The 16,464-nt window shown below is 40.3% G+C and overlaps 2 protein-coding genes across 2 annotated transcripts in view; one reads left to right on the forward strand and one right to left on the reverse strand.

Annotated features, from left to right (window-relative positions):
• Positions 1–558: 558 nt before the first annotated feature.
• On the forward strand, positions 559–7,733 carry serping1 (serpin peptidase inhibitor, clade G (C1 inhibitor), member 1). Its single transcript, XM_088075418.1, has 11 exons — positions 559–578; positions 921–968; positions 1,551–1,659; positions 2,501–2,662; positions 3,546–3,842; positions 3,960–4,175; positions 5,497–5,643; positions 5,775–5,978; positions 6,067–6,206; positions 6,851–7,073; positions 7,248–7,733. The coding sequence occupies exons 2-11, from the start codon at positions 921–923 to the stop codon at positions 7,493–7,495; spliced, it is 1,794 nt and encodes a 597-aa protein (XP_087931544.1). The 5' UTR covers positions 559–578; the 3' UTR covers positions 7,496–7,733.
• A 397-nt stretch (positions 7,734–8,130) lies between these two features.
• doc2g (double C2-like domains, gamma) overlaps positions 8,131–16,464 on the reverse strand; it is a 124,411-nt gene continuing 116,077 nt past the window's right edge. The window contains 1 exon segment of the mRNA XM_088075419.1: positions 8,131–12,341. Coding sequence (XP_087931545.1) covers positions 12,202–12,341 — 140 coding nt within the window. The 3' untranslated portion in view covers positions 8,131–12,201.

The raw sequence follows: 16,464 nt of genomic DNA on the forward strand, positions 1-16,464 counted from the left end.
AAAAACACCGCCTCTATCTTTTTTGCACTTAACTGATACATGTTATGATTGTTGTCCACAGCAACACTGTTTTTTTGCCAATTAGCACAAACTTGTGTTCGCCTTCTATCCCTGTCTGTGACACCCAATATGACCTTCAGCAAAATCAAATTATGTAAACACTTCAGGTAAATATGCAGATTAAAAATGAGCAAGAGTGAAACTGATTATCTACCCTTAACTTCTCATTACTACATTGCACAAGATTCAGCAGTTATTAGTCATGATTTTTTTTAAAAAATGGACTAATGTCATACAGCAGTAAGATAATATGTCTTTGCAATGCAAAACTAAACAGAATGAAGACAAAATAAAAACAGGAATATAAATCATCCCACTTGGTTTCTGTTGCCAACATGTGAAATCATGTGATTTCCAGCAAGTCAGAAGACCTGCATTATGCAAACAAACATCTCTAAACCAACAATGACAGATTGGTGTTTGTTGGTGTCAGTTTGGAGGAGCAGACAGTCACAGGAGGTGAGCGGGTGTGGCAGGAACATTACTGTGAAAAGCTGCTGATTTGGAATTCAAGAGGTGTGAGTTATTTCATGTTTTTCTGTCTTTTTGGTTGATTAATCTCTGAACTGAAGCAATATTATATGCAGATAATTATGTATTATTTACCAATAAAACTACACTTTATACTTTTATGGGATTAATTTATAACAAGTCAGTATTTGTTGCAAGTGGAAGCGAGATGATCACATTTTTTTAAAGTTTTAGCAGTGGGCAACATCACTCAGGTTCACAGATTGCACCACATTATTGATCTTTTTTTCCGGCTTGCTGCCACATTCATTTTGAAATCGTGACTTGCAAAACAACTCTATCAACTTGCCAACTGCATTTTACTCCTCTTGCTGTTTCCTCTGCTCCAGATGAAACTACAGGCCGTACTCTTCCTCTTGCTGCTGCTCAATGTTGAGGTAAACTTACATGAAAAATGTAGCTCTTCATAGCCAAGTCAGAATGTTTACCAACATCTTCCATTTATCATTATTGTACTAGTTGACTAAAGTGCTCAAAGAGTAACTAAACCCCCAAACCACTTTTTTTTCAGTTGAATAGCAATATGTATGAGTACATTACAGTGTTGTTGATTGATTTAGGTCCAACTCTTGACATTTGAGTGCAAAGTATTAATATTCTACATATTGTGTAATAAATATTCATAGTGACTGCCCTCTAAAGGTTGAAACCTGGCTATTGCAATTGAAATTTGCTGTTGGCTGATCCTGGCAGCTTGCTTTCATCATCAATTGAGCCCCCCTATTATCACCTCCTCGCTGCCCTGTATGTATGCGGGGGGCAGGGAGGTGCTGCAGATCAAGAGGCGGCACAATTGGGTGACTGGGCGTGTCTCAGCTCCCCTCCCCTCCCTGTCCATTTTGTTTCACATTCCAGGGGCATTCAAAGTGGAGGGTTTAGTTACTCTTTAAACACTAACTATCTTGACTCATGAATTTTGCAGTTTTCACTCAAAAATTTAACACTGTGTTTCTGTGTAGCTCTCGTCATGCACACTTGTGCGGGTGATATCTGGTTCCACTCTGGAGCTTCCCTGTCTGTCATTTCAAAATGGCTACATCGGAGAAGCCATCACCTGGAAATTTAATGGTCTTATTTTATTTCTGTTACTACCACCACTATTCGGTTCCTTCAGGAGATCGCAGGCTGTTTTGCTCTGTTTGTTGCGATTCTAAATGTCTGATTTTACAGCAGTTTTTACGATAACATTGCAATGCATGTTGTTGCATGTTATAAGCGTTTTGTCAAAGAAATTGCAAGAGCAAGTAAAAATTGCAAAAAAAATAGTTGTGATGCTGTTTCAGTTTTAGAGCTTTTTAGTATGAGCCTTCAGTGTTAGCACAGCATTAGAATCCATATGCTAGGGGCAGGTAGAGGACAGCAACAACTGATCGCCACCGATTTCACTAATTGCTGGACGGCCGTTCTCGTAAGAGGCTCTCCTCCTGCTCTCTCTGCCCAACTATCACAAGCTAATACAGAACAATGTGATCTCATCACATTTGGCTGCTTGGACACAGAGCCATTAATCTCACACATCTTAAACAAGTAACTAACCATTGGGTAACATCAGTTGTGTGATGCTAACAGTTAGCCCTGTCACTGTGTGTGTGACCCTGTCCCAGGCACAGAGCTCCAGTCCTGTGATAAACAGAGAAAGAGGGGCTGAGTGAATCACTATGCTGCGCTCAGATCTATAATGAAATGAGTTTTTATTTGTTTCATATGGTCAAATTTGCTGTAAAGCTGTGATGATTTGACAAAATTGCAAGGTTGTGCAGAAGTCATGGTGACTGAGTAAATTCTGAGTAAAATTTGCATTAATTGCGATTGCAACATTGCGAAATCCTGAAGGGACTAACTATTCTCACTATATTATAAAGGTACACCGTTATATATATTTCAGTTCAATCTTTATTTTAAAATTTAGGTGAAGATCTCAGTGCTCAGTCGCCTGGCTTGCCAAGAATTAAACAGGGTGGCATGCTTCTCTCTATATCCTCGGTTACTGCCGCAAACCAGGGCGAGTACACGTGTACGATAGAGGACGACAGTATGGAGATGACAAGGACGTACACCGTTGAAGTGCTTGGTGAGCAACATTAAGCCTGTTTACAGTTTGTATTAACATACATTTTAGTGATCCGAATAAAAATGGATGGTAAAGACATATTGTCGTTCATTCCAGTGCCTATAAGGAATCTTCAACTGACCACTCTTGTTCAGATTTCATTACTGTCCCATGCTCAGTTATCACGTCCACACTTTTGCTGGCTGCTCTGTAGCGTGCTTGTTAGGCAAGTTAGCGGTTGTGTCAGTACAGCCGGAGATGTCACTATCTGCAGATTTCAATAAGTCTCCCTCATAGGGAAAACAATGGATGGTCACGCAACACTTTCTTCAGCTAGACATAAAATGGATAAGTTATAGATCCTGCATCCTGCACATAAATTTGCGCACGAAAAGACAACAAAGGAGAGACTCGCCCCTTCCCCTTTGATTGGATCATTGCCTTTGTTGGTTGGATTCATTAGGTTTAGGCAAGATGAATGGAACTGGTTAGGGTTACGTTAGGAATGTCAGGGTAAGTCAATCAGTAAGGCTGGGGATTCCTTCGCCACCCTAGGATTCGCAAATTAGCACCCTGCGCTGATGATGTAGTCCTTGTCGGGGACACATCAGGACACATCAATGTTTACACTACAAAGAATATGTTCATCAGCTGTGTCCAAGAACACCTCAACAAGTGATTTGACTGATTGGATCATAATGCGTTTTGGTGGTTGTTTATCGCTGTTTACTTGTAATCGGATCAACTAAAATGCATGTTAATACCAGGTGTAAACAGGGCCATATATGCACGTTTATTTTCACTTTCTCTACTGTTTTATCATAGATACATCTGGAGCATTTTGAATTGTAGAATGGATATACATAATTATATTCAACAAAATTGTTTGCGCATCTTTCTGTAGCATCCATCAGTTATACTATGAAGGTAATCCAAGGCTCCATCGCTCGCCTCCAGTGCCAGTTCCCAATGTCCAGCCAAGTCACGGCCAACGCACTTTGGTTCAAAGTGAAAACTGATGGCACGAGGACACAGCTAAATACTGAAGATGAGTCAACAAGTAACAGAGTAAAGCTGATTTATCCAAACGACCATGATCAGACCATTAACATCGAAAACACTGTGTTGGAAGATACTGGAGCTTACCAGTGTGAATCTGCTGATGGGGTGATACTGAGCTCCATAAATATCATTGTGGAACGTACGTTTGGTAACCTTTTCTATATATTACCTCCCAGTTTATGCAAAATAAGGTATTTTTCAATAAAAAGTAGGTACTACATTTAAAGACATTTTTTACTGTCTGACTCTCTTTCAGTTGCTCCTACCGCCATTCCTCATTCGTGCATTGGCTACACAACAGCATGGGAGACCTGCCAGGACGAGAGCAGTCGCACAGGGGAACTGATATTGCAGGAGTCCATCACAGAGTTTTCCATGAAGCTCTATTCTTTCCTCAGAGAATTACAACCCTCAAGCAACTTGCTCTTCTCCCCTATCAGTATCAGTGGGGCACTGTTTCATTTGTTGTTAGGTATGATAAGAAAAGCACAAGTTAAAAAAACAAACAAACTTATCTAGTATTGGATGAAAAAAAGACCAACACCAACACCAACTTGAAATTTTGCCCGAGTGTAAAAAATCTAATATGCTCTGTGCCACAGCACTTTTAAGAATACACCAATGAGCCACAATGTCTATGTTTACATGCACGCTAATATCCACTGTTATTCCAAATATGACAATATTCCGAATTTGATACTCATCATGTAAACAGCATATTTCGTTTTAATATTCCAAAGAAGGATTTTTCCAAATTTAACATTTTCCAATTAAGACTTGTGTGATATGCCGATATTATTCGGGTTTTAACAGCATTACCTGGACATGTATACATAAAGCATATTCAGAATATACAGTATGTTCTCAAACTGGGTTTTGCCTCACTTTGCAACACATGGCCTCTTGCCTGTTAATGGTCAGCTCTATGCGTTAACCAACTCACAAACAATTTGCAACGCTGCGGCCCAAATTTCTGGTCAGAAGAAGAAAAAACCTGCTTTTAAACATTTTGAAAGACTTGGATATCAAAAGGTTTTTGGATATGTGCAAATATTGTAACGCTGACCTTGTCCAGAACATGGTCGAAGGAATGAAAGGGGGCGCTGTGTTTGTAAGGTCAAACAAGTCTATCATCAGCAAGAAACTCTGAAAAATGAACAAAAACACAAAAACAATTTTGATAAAAAGAAGAAAAAAGTTAATTTGCTCCAGCTGTTGCACCTTTCTATGTTTTGACAACGTAAACGTCATGTTAGGGCATGTTTATCTGAGTCTGAACAACTGCATGTAAATAGTAGAAGTTTAAAGAATATTTATCTTCATCAGTCATGTAAACTACTTAGTATTAGTATGCATGGAAAGTACACAGTAATGTATCCATAGTTTGCAGAATTGGGTTATTATAGGTCTACCTTTAATGGGGAAAATGGGCTGAAAGCTGATAGTCACAGAAAGACAAAGAGAAGTACTGGGGGGTCAGATCAATGCATGGAAGTTTTTTACCTTTTCATGGGTTTTGTTAACAATAAAAAATATATAGAAAAACCACAAAGATGCATTGGTCTAAAAAGCAACATCAGCCCCCCTTTTACCTGCGAACATGTAGGAAGATGAACTTTTATATAAACTGAAAGTTACGTAAAAATGTTTTTCACTTTGAAATGTCACAGGAGTTTTTCTGTACTTACATTAAATGTCAGACATACCTTGCAGCTTTTGACAGCTCTCTAAAGTACATTAGGTCTATATTTATCAATATAGGTACTGTCTGTTCTTCATCCTGTCACTTTCAGGTGCGAGGGATAACACCCGAAAAGCCATTGAGACGGCCGTCTACGTGCCTCATGACTTCCACTGTGTTCACCTCCAGATGAAGAAGCTGAGAGAGAAGCTGGCTGGCTCTCTACAGATGGCCTCTCAGATCTACTATAACCCACAGAGTATAACTATCCCTGAGTGGAGCTCACAACGTAGCTCCTGAGCAGTCAAAGAGATAGACATGAAGATTCTGAGCATATAAAAGGATCTCTGTCTGTGCAGCTTATCATGGTTTCTCTGTTCTCTTCCTCAGATATGAATCTGAGTGAGTCCTTTACCAACCAGTCCATCCAGTTTTATAAAGCAAAGCCCACCAGGCTGCTGGAAACCAGCGAGGAAAACACACTTATGATCAACAGCTGGGTGGCAAATAAGACCAACAACAAGATCCAACATTTGATTGACTCTGTATCCCCCAGTACTCAGATGATGCTGCTCAACGCTGTCTCCTTTAGTGGTCAGTAAAGTGTGTGTGCACAATTGTATAAGTGCAGGTGGAAATTGTGGACTAATAAACTGTGTGTGTGTGTGTGTGTGTGCCTCAGGTCAGTGGAAGATCAAGTATGAAATGAAACCCCGGAAAGGACTTTTCACAAAACTGGATGGTGATATGGTGACGGTACCAGTCCTATATCACCAGAAATACAGGGCGGCTATGACGTATGTGGTTGAGCTAATGGCACAGGTAAGGAACAGCCATCGCTCACTAGTTTACACAGTATCCAACCAAGTTTTTTTGTGAGTGTCACCCCCCCCATTTCACTATCTAGATTTAAGTCATTCCGTTCAATAACATTTGGAAAGTTTAAAAAAGAAATTAAATTTTTTTGACCTCCATTCAAGACAGCGAAGCACTAAACCTAAAGGCAGTCGCTCTGCTGGTGGAAGTTATCTGCTCAGGCACACTTGGGCGTGCATGGCTGCTGTAAGTCTCTTGTGTGCATGCATCATGGGCATGTAGATCCAGGTATTTTATACCCGGAAAAGGGTTTTTTTTTTTTTTTTTGTTTCATGCGCCAATGAGCAGCTCTCATAGAAATAAACGAGGCCCCACCAACAATGCCGTATCCAGACTTTCTTTAATACATCCCTCACCCCCAAGACAGAACTATAATAACAGGAGAGATCACTTTTTTATATATTTTTTTATACTTTTTTATATATTTTTTATGTTACATTACTATTAATTTTTTTTTTTTTACATTAAGCTAACAGGAGACAGGTTGGGGGTCTGTACTTGTCTAAATGTTATATAAGGAGGGCCCACAGTGTTAGACTTTGAAGATCCCTGCCACACAGTAACACCTGGATCTTTTGTTTTGCCAACAGGTGGCGAGGTTTGCTCTCTCAGGTGACAGCAGTCTTTACATCCTGCTGCCTCGCTCCAACAAAGTGAGTGACCTGCAGCAGGTGGAGGAGAGGATGACGGACACAGCTGTGCGTCAAATGATTGAACAAATGAAAACAGTCTCTCCTCAGCAAATCGAGGTCACTCTGCCCCAAATCAAGCTGGATGTCGAGCCAGACATGAACCTACTCATTAAGAAATTAGGTTTGTTCAATTGTCCATCACTCATTTGGCTCATTAAAATATCACTGATGCTTTTAGCTTGCGTTTTATTTTATCTAACAACTAGTTAGTCCCATTTGTTAAATAAGCATTGTGCTCCTTTATCTTCCTCTCTGATCCATTTATTTTGCTTTCCTCCCTGCCTCTCTATACCAGGACTGTCGTCACTCTTCGAGCACCCAAACCTGTGCGGTCTCTACTCTGAGGACAGGGTGGTTCTGGACGATGCCAGACACAGAGCCTTCCTCGCACTGACCGAACATGGAGTTGAGGCTGGCGCCGTCACCACCATGTCGTTCTCTCGCTCCTTTAATTCCTTCTCTGCCCTGCGGCCTTTCATCATGCTGCTGTGGAGCGACCAGGCCAATGTGCCACTCTTCATTGGCCGAGTGACCGACCCATGAGACAGAGAGACAGGGAGAGAGGGAGTGGAGGAGGAACAGATGGGCAAAAGGGCAAGAAAGAAACAAAGTCTGCCTGGTAGAATGGAAATACATTGAATTATCTTACATTGATAACATGATATCAATTCAGTGTCAGTTTTGTTTTTAGTGATAAAGTGAGCAGATACATGTACCCAGGCCTGGATTGTCTCCAAAGATGATGATTAATAAACTAGTTTGAGCCCTCTGAAACGCAAAACGCTATCAGTTTTCTTGTGCTGCGTTCACACTTTTCACATGCTTTTAAATCAATTTTAAATAAATAAATAATTATTATAAAAGTAATAGGAACAAAGTCCAGAAAACAATATTCATCATTAAAATTATTTAAAAAATTTGGCAATTTAACTATAAATCATTCTTTCTTTCTTTATTTTTTTTACCTTTTTTTAATTATTTTGTGCTAAATTTCATAATCATGATAAAAGTAATAGATAAAAATGTCCAGAAAACAATATTAATAATTAAAATTGTTCTAATAATTATTGACTCTTGTATCTATCTATCTATATATCATCTATCTACGCCTCATGCCTCTGTGTCATGTTTTTGAATAATGAGGCACAGCTTGGATCATTCAAAGGATGACAGACAAGCACTGAAACGACTTCAATTTATTTTGCGAAGTAGTTACACAAACCCACCACAGGATGGCAGCCATACTGTGTGATTGACATTGACAGTGAATACACAGGGACTGCAGTAGTGAATTCCCCATCTCATTCGCCCCTGCCCTCCTGCATCATTACCACTGATATCAATTTTTAAGGAAGACCAAGTGTCAAAAATCTGTGACAGTAAAGGTTTTGTCTCATTAAAGCAACAGCTTGCTTGGTAAAAGCACAGCAACTGAGCAAAAAATACCCTGAATCATCGTATTCACAAACAAATACACACTGATGGCGTCGACTGTAAACACATCAGCATTCAGAACGAGCAGCTATGGTTGCACTCTATTATACACGCTGATAGTGATTGCTAAAACATGCAGCTGTATTGCAAAGAAAATGATTACAGAAGCAAAGCCGGGTCAATAGACAAGAGTCGGAAAATTCGGTGACTGTAAACAAAACCAACAGATCCAGAGACAGGAATAAGCAACCATCCGGCCTGAAATGTGAACTCTATTAGATCACTGTCACCCAGCCGAGCCCCAATCAAAGGACTGAGTATTCCCAGAAAATGCATCTTTGATGCCTGGATAACATTATGTTGTTGTTTTGGTTTGATTATCTCACTGCTGACGTGCTGGGAGTTCTGATGTGCATAGAATAAACCTTGCCCAACCCTGTCCTTAAAGTATTTGAACTTAAAATGTGTTCAGGCTCACTGTTACAACACATGGTTTAGTTCCAAGCTTCGATAATGCCCAAGCCCTTTTTATTCTAAACCTAATTCACCACTAAAGGATCTTTTTTTTTTTTTTGCAGTCGACGAGACATTCACAAGGTTGTTGAAGGACACCAAGAATATGAGCAGCCGGATCGATTCAACAGTTAGAGAAACTCCCGGAGGCCACTGACCGACTGTGGGTGTGCTTTTGTCAACCGGTGTATGGCCAGAGCTGTACTGAGAGATGAACCAGGGAGAACATTTGATATCCTGGCAGACATTTAGACAGTAAATGATTTGGCATAGATTTTAAATATTTTGGATCCTGGCATGCGATAATTTACTGTCCTGTGTTGTTATGCATGCAGGGTAATAACCCATTTGACCTCCTGAGGTTAAAGGGATAGTTCAGATATTTTAAACTGGGTTTATAATGGACACTTATTCATAGTCAGTGTATTACATACAGCTAATATCCGTCAGCACACCTCCAGTTTGGAGAAGTGGCAAGAGTACTGACACTAAAGCTAAGCAATGAACTGCTGTGGATGGGGTCCAGTGTGGTGGTCAAGTGTATGCTATATTGAAAGTATTTTCACCACTCTACCTTTATATCAGATGGCCTAGATTTTCAGGAAAGCCGTTAATAGCTTCAGTTCCCCATTTATGTTCTCGCCAAAGCCACCAGACTCCATTGAGAAAATCAGTAATTTTGGTTTCCTGAACACAGGCGCTACTGGTCTACTGCTGCTTCAATCAGTTAATTAGCTTGCTATTTTGTGACTTTGGTGAATCCGAATAACCCTTTTAAACACCAAAGTCACAAAATAAGACAAACAAAATAACTGTGCAAGGCAGCGGTAGACCAGCAGCTCCTGTCTTTACTGATGTTAAATTACTGTTGTTCTCAATGGAGTCTGGTTTTAAAGAGGGTAATATAACAGTTTCAGTATGAATGAGCGAGGAAACCGTTATCTGTTCAGCCAACTAAATTATCTGTGTCTATATACTCAGAATGAGCAGAACAGGAAGTGGGTGGGGTTTTAAGCAGGAAATGGAAGGAAGGAAATTGATGCTTAAACTTGGTTGATCAGAAGTTTCCACACTTACTATTGATTAGAAAACAATTTGCAGAACAATCTCAGAATTGAGCTTCAGACAGTTTCTGATTACACGTGTTAGACATTGAACACAGCTACCATCATGAGAATTTTCCTTAATCACAACTACGGATACTGACACATTTTTCTCAAATGATACCTGTAAAGAGTACATTATCCATACTGGATATTTTTTAAATCTGAGTTTTTGGCTCAACCCGAGCCTTCTGTTTCTCATCAAAAAGTGCTGCCTGGTGGTAAGATAAAGCAGTGAAAATATTCTACATATAGTGTTTTTTTAGGTTGGTAAAAAAGGGTTTTGTTGTGGCCCCCATCCACAGTAGTACATTTCTTAGCTTCTGTGTCAAACTCTATCCTGCTTGTGGGGGCCTGCTGACTGACATCTACTGTATGTAATACACTGCCTATGGATTAGTATCCCATACAACCCCACTTCAAAAGATGTGAAGTATCCCTTTAAAGTTATGGGTGGTGGGAGTATTTCTTCCAACTGCACGGTTTATCTCAGCAGGCAATCCTGTGTCACAGACATGACAAAGTATTCCCAGTGTCTCCAGTCCAGAGGATGATATATATGTCACTACAGACCTGATATTTAATAGGTCAGGAGTAATGGGATGAATCCAGCATTGATCACAGCAATGGCTCCCTCTAATGATTAATGTGGATTTCACCCAATTTTCTTTTACATTACTCCTTAGATCCTCTGGAGAACAGTGTCTCAGAGTGTACATAGTTGGGACATTTTCAAAGCTTTTTGGGGACCCTATTCTCAAGAATCTGATAACAAATCAAATCAAATTTCAAATTAATGCATTCTAACTGTGATATTGCCGTGCAGGGAGAAAATATTGCATCATCTGTGACTCTGTTGGAGCAGAATTGGAGTCGCTGAGGTAAACCTGCTCGGATCCGGTTGAAATCTAATGCTGCAGTGAAGCAAAGGCATAAACTGCACTTCCAAAAGGCGATATCCCTTCATCTTTTCATCGGAAAAGCCAAAAAGAGCGGTCAGAGGTTACGCATCAAGATGAATTTCGTTCTTGAAGTTGCTCTGTGACTGTTTGGCAATGGGAGAGAGTGATGGCAAAGGGTCTGGCACACATGATTGACAGCTTGTCTATGGCCAGGAGCGCTCACACCACTGAGGCTGGAGGTGGCGGCGGCAGCTTCGGTGGATTTCTCTCTTGTGTCTTTCTTGTCCTTTGTTATTATTTCTTCACACCACGCTCTGTGCTTCTAAACTTGGATGGAGACATTTTGAATGAAGCGTGATATGAATACAGATGTGTATACACACACACACACACACACACACACACACACACACACACACACACACACACACACACACACTGCACAGACAGAAAATGTAGGCACTCATATTCTCATAGCCCTCATGCACATGCACACACAAACACACACACACACACACACACACAAACACACACACACACACACACACACACACACACACACACACACACACACACACACACACAGAGATGTTAATTTCCTGAATGAAGGTGTATAGAAAGCTACTGTGACTTAAAGACAATGAAAGACAGAAGAACAAGAACACTGAAACGGTAAAGGTACAAATCCACCAAATGGATTGTTTTTGTGCTTTATAATACGGTGTGTTGTTTTGCATCAGATCAACAACCACTAAAACAGAAACTCCTCAGTAAAGAATCACCCTCTCGTCACATTCCCGCTCCTCTAACTACATACCACATTATGAGTCACTAGCGTGCACATACTTTTGGCGCCTTTTACTGAATGGATTTTGAGTACATTAATCTCAAATCTCTTCATCAGGTGTAAATTTGAATGACAGAATATGAGCGACTTCCACAATACATTAAGGTCTAGAGCACAATTTTTGTGAGTATTGTTTTGTTACGTCAACACTTTAATGAGGACATCGTCACAATTTGGTTCACCTTTCCAAAAAAAAAGTATTCAGATTACACCCTATTACCACCACTAATATTAGTATGAATATCATATACTAATACTTGGTGCAGTAATTGTTGGCGTTATATGATCTTTTTTTTAATATTATTATTATTATTGCATGTTTTATCCTTTGCTCTTATCACTGCTTTACTTGGTCTCTGCTATCAACCATTTTCCAGTGTGTGTGTATGTGTGTGTGTGTGTGTGTGTGTGTGTGTGTGTGTGTGTGTGTGCATGAATGTCTGGTGTAATCTAGTCCGGTTTGTCACTGCTCGGGGCTCCTTGCTGTGTGAGCGTATGCCAATACTCCACTTTCTTCCCTTTGTTTTTGAGACAGTCGAACCAGTGTCTGAGTCTCTGTCCGCTCGCATTGATGCCCAGCTCCACCCCGCCTGAAAGCACAGAGGCAGACACAGAAACAGAGAAGAAGAATCAGGAGGTGATAGGAAACATTTTGGTTGGTGAGGAAAGGAGAGCATGAGAAAAGATAAAGCAGAGGTGGATGAAATGCTCAGATTCTTCGCTTTTGTAAGAGTACAAAGATGAAAATTTAAAGATTCCATTACAAGTAAAACTTCTGCAGATTTTTTAAACTATAAGTATATTGTAATTTAAATGGTCAGAGAGAACACAAGACTGCCGCACCTCCACTTGGCTCTTTTTTTTAAGCATCAGAAAATCTAGCCCATGATGAGAACCTTCTGCCAATCACAGGTCATTTCAGAGAAAAAGGGGTTCCTACTGACTGCTCCGCAAATGAAGCTGTGCATGCACGTCCCTTTGGTGGGAATCCTGCAGGGTAAAGTTACTATTCCGGTAACTGCTTTCCTTTACAAGCTCAGCAACTAAAAGTCTTTTTCTATAAAATAGTAGACTTTTGGGCCTCAAAGAGTAAGAAATTGTAAATCTGACACCTAAGTGAGATGCCTGCCAAGTATCAGAGCATTGTATGAAACCAATGAACAGAAAAATGACTTTTAGGTTCCAAAGAAGTCCTTTTTTAGCGCCCCGTCTCTGTGTTTCCAGCTGCTTTTTAGGCATGTTAAGCAGGTTGTTTTTGTTATGGAGATATTGCTCTTTTCCTGCCAAGATCGTGCCCCTAAACTGGGTATTTTAAGCCAAAACACAGTGTTTTCATAACAATAACCAAGTGTTTCTTGTGACTAAATCTAACCACATGTTAAACACAGCCTTTGAAAAACATACAGAACAGAAACATAAAGCTACAGTGTATCTGCTACATAATAATGTGCAAATGTTACATACCCAAGTTTTGTGGAAATGTACAATACTAACATTTTTTTTGGTGATTGGGTTGGAACACAACACTAGGCGGCTTTCCATTACAGATTTGCACAAAACTTAAGCGATATGATTGATGATATGCAACTTCTTCTCTGGCGATAACATTACAAGAAGCATGGTGATGGATGTTATATTGCAGCCACCACACTAGCCGCCATTAATTCCAATCGACGTGGGAGCGGCCACGTATGAGGGATTTCTGGGAGCTGATAGTCCACGGTTTCACAGAGGAATTATGGCTTCAAAACTTCTGGGTGATCCGCTCAACTTTTGAAGAGTAATGTGATGCAATAACAGCTCTTGTAGCTCCTGCTGCATCATGAGGGAGCCAGTTCCAACTGACAAGCACATAGCCATAGCATCATGTGACTGATTAAAGTCAAAAAAGTGTTTCCATTGCAGTTTTGTGATATATGGCTTTTTCGAATAGCCTAACATGCAAGGGTCTAAAAAAATTTAGCAAAATTGTGATAAAGGGGTGTTTTTTTTTTTTTTTAAATGGACATGTTTCCATCAGGCGTATCATATAATCACAATTTCAATTTGCGCAATGTGAAGGTTAATGGAAACCTGCCTTCTGACACTGAACTGGTCAGCAGTTTGTTTACACAATTGGAAGTTCACTCAGAGTTGTGAATCTGGCCACCGCTCTCTTTTAGCTCCAGTTTAGGTCTCCTCCAGCTCCTGAGGAAAATATCTCTTTAGCAGCTAAATGCTCCACTATGTTAACCAGCAAGTCTCTAACTGTGTCCATCTGCTGCTTGCTGAGCACGAAGTGCACAGCAGGTTTTAAGAGTGTTTTTACCAAAAACATCATGAGAGTGGTAAAAGCCAATGCCAAAATGGCGAAGATGCCATCAGACAACTAAAGAAAGAGTAAAAAGGTACTTTATTCCTCTGCAGATTCAGTTGATAATTCTCTGCAGGTTCACCAGAGAAATGACATTATTTTTTGATATACTGTCATCATGACGCTTTAAATGGCAGCGTATGAGACGTTCAGTGAGTAATCACTCTTTGATGTAACTGTTTACAACTCAAAGACATCTAAAATGTGACAAGGAGCCTCAACAAGATTCTTTCTAATTTTATTTTATAAGCGTATGTTCTTAAGTGAAATCTTATCCTGAAAAGCAGCTAGTAATTATAGCTGCAAGATAAAAAGCACAATATTTCCCTCAGAAATGTAATCAAGAAGAAATACACAGTGGCATAAAATGTCAATGATAAAGTATGTACCTCAAAATTGTTTTGCAGTTCTTGAGTAAATGTAGCTTCTTTCCACAAGTGGCGGCATTAGAAAATAACAAATCAGGGGACAAACTTACACATTTTGTTTTCTTGTGAAAATCAAATATTCAATAATGTAATTGAGCTTTGGCAATAATGTCGCCTACATCAAAATTCATGCCAATAAAGAATATTATTATTTAACTGGCGGACAGATATGAGAAAAAAGAAGGACGTAAACAGATATTTAAGACAAATTCCTCCAGGCGGGGAGAAAGAGAAATAGGCCTCCAGCGGGGAATTACGAGACAGAGAGATTTAGATAACCAAAGATTTATTGAGAGAGGATGGGGGGGAAATAAATATGCAGAGAAGCAGGAAATGAGTCAGGTGAAAGTGAGCAGAGGTGACGGAGGCGTTAGTAGAGAGGCAGACTGTGAGGCACAGAGATGCAGGCAGTTGTCACACCGAGGTTATTACAAAGCCATTCCCTTGGCTATGATTGCACTGTTAATGGAGCATGAAGTTTTAAACACGGTATTTTGGCAATGCTGCCTTCTAACAGCGCCTTGGAAAATGATGGCCGCGAGCAAACAAGGCTCAATTGTTGATCTGCGACTCATCTGAGCTCGGCATTAAATGCTGCCTCGAGACGCTGCTTCTGGGAGGAGAGGAGCAGCCTTTAAGTGTTTCCTATCCTGCGTCTCCCTTTCCTTTCACACACGACTCGGGGAGGAGTTCGAAACCTGTTGACAGAGTTTCGATAGGATGATCACGCGCAGCACTTGGTCACCTCCGCCCCCACAACACTCCCACCACCTCCGAACGGAGATCGATGGAGTGTTCTCTGAGCCTGCAGGCTGCGAGTGACAAACGGTCAGCCATCCTGACATGCGTTGGGGGACAGAAGAGGGATGTGGATCCACAGCCGGAGGAGATGGCGCAGACGAGGGCGAGGCTGACACTCAGGCGAGCGAGCAGGTGTGCAGTTCGACCCTGTTCTCTGTCTGCTTATTTTTACCCCTCACATTGCCCTCTGCTGCACATCTACCTCATTCCACCCAACCAGCAGATACACAGGAGCGTGTGAACTAAATATCCAGCAGAACTGTAGACCAGAAGGCAAATGCTTCAAACCGAACGCTTGTCCGATCATTAATAATTGTGTCCGACGGTTTTAGCAACTTTCCAAAACCAACAGTACAACAAGCATCCCCACTGTGCCAAACAATAAGCCAGGTGTACATAGGTGAGAAAGGATGTAGGATTTTCATTTTTCACTCTAAAGCCTCATTCCCACGGCACAAAAAAAGCATGTGCTGCAGCGGTGTGTTCACTGGCAGTGGAAATACAGTCTATTGTCTATATTTTCCCGTTTGGAAAATCCACACGCTTGTGCTAATTTTGGTACTAAAGGGGTATAACGCCTTTTAAAATTTAGCAAAAACAACTACTTCTGTTACATTTTACATGTGCAACACCAGCAGTTGCGTGCAGCACCATAAGTGCCTTTGAAGTGAATCTGTCTGAATGTGCGCATCATCAACCACAGTGGTGTGAAATATTACAATCCACTCCTCTCCCTCCAAGCATGGCCATTCTGAACACGTATTAACACTTTCCAATTCATCAAATTTTATGGATATGGCACCTTTCAAACAAATAGAATGCAGTCCAAAGTGTTTCACAGTTTGATTGAAGAAACAAATGCAACATAAGAAGCAAAAATAAGCAAAAATAGATTTTAATAAATAAAAGTGTGATAATAAGATACTACATAAAAGCCAGAATAAAAAGATAGGCTTTTTTAGTATTAATATTTTCAGCTCCTCTCAGATCCTCTGGCAGGCTGGTCCAGGGTTTTGGAGTGTAATGGCTAACAGGAGAATCATCGAATGTTTTAGATCTACTCTGTGCTAAAAAAAGGATGGAGGATGTGTGGGTTTTTAATGTATTTAATGTGAATCAGTCACATTATGG

This window comes from Plectropomus leopardus, chromosome 3 (assembly GCF_026936395.1).
Source record: "Plectropomus leopardus strain MGB_pleo_1.0 chromosome 3, ASM2693639v1, whole genome shotgun sequence".
Taxonomy (NCBI): Eukaryota; Metazoa; Chordata; class Actinopteri; order Perciformes; family Serranidae; genus Plectropomus; species Plectropomus leopardus.

What these genes read in the sequence shown, in the direction of transcription:
- serping1 (XM_088075418.1), top strand. Translation starts at nt 921, where the DNA reads ATGAAACTACAGGCCGTACTCTTCCTCTTGCTGCTGCTCAATGTTGAG. An exon ending in GATCTACTATAACCCACAGA is followed by an intron (nt 5,644 to 5,774) that starts GTATAACTATCC and finishes TCTCTTCCTCAG; the next exon opens with ATATGAATCTGAGTGAGTCC. An exon ending in CCTACTCATTAAGAAATTAG is followed by an intron (nt 7,074 to 7,247) that starts GTTTGTTCAATT and finishes TCTCTATACCAG; the next exon opens with GACTGTCGTCACTCTTCGAG.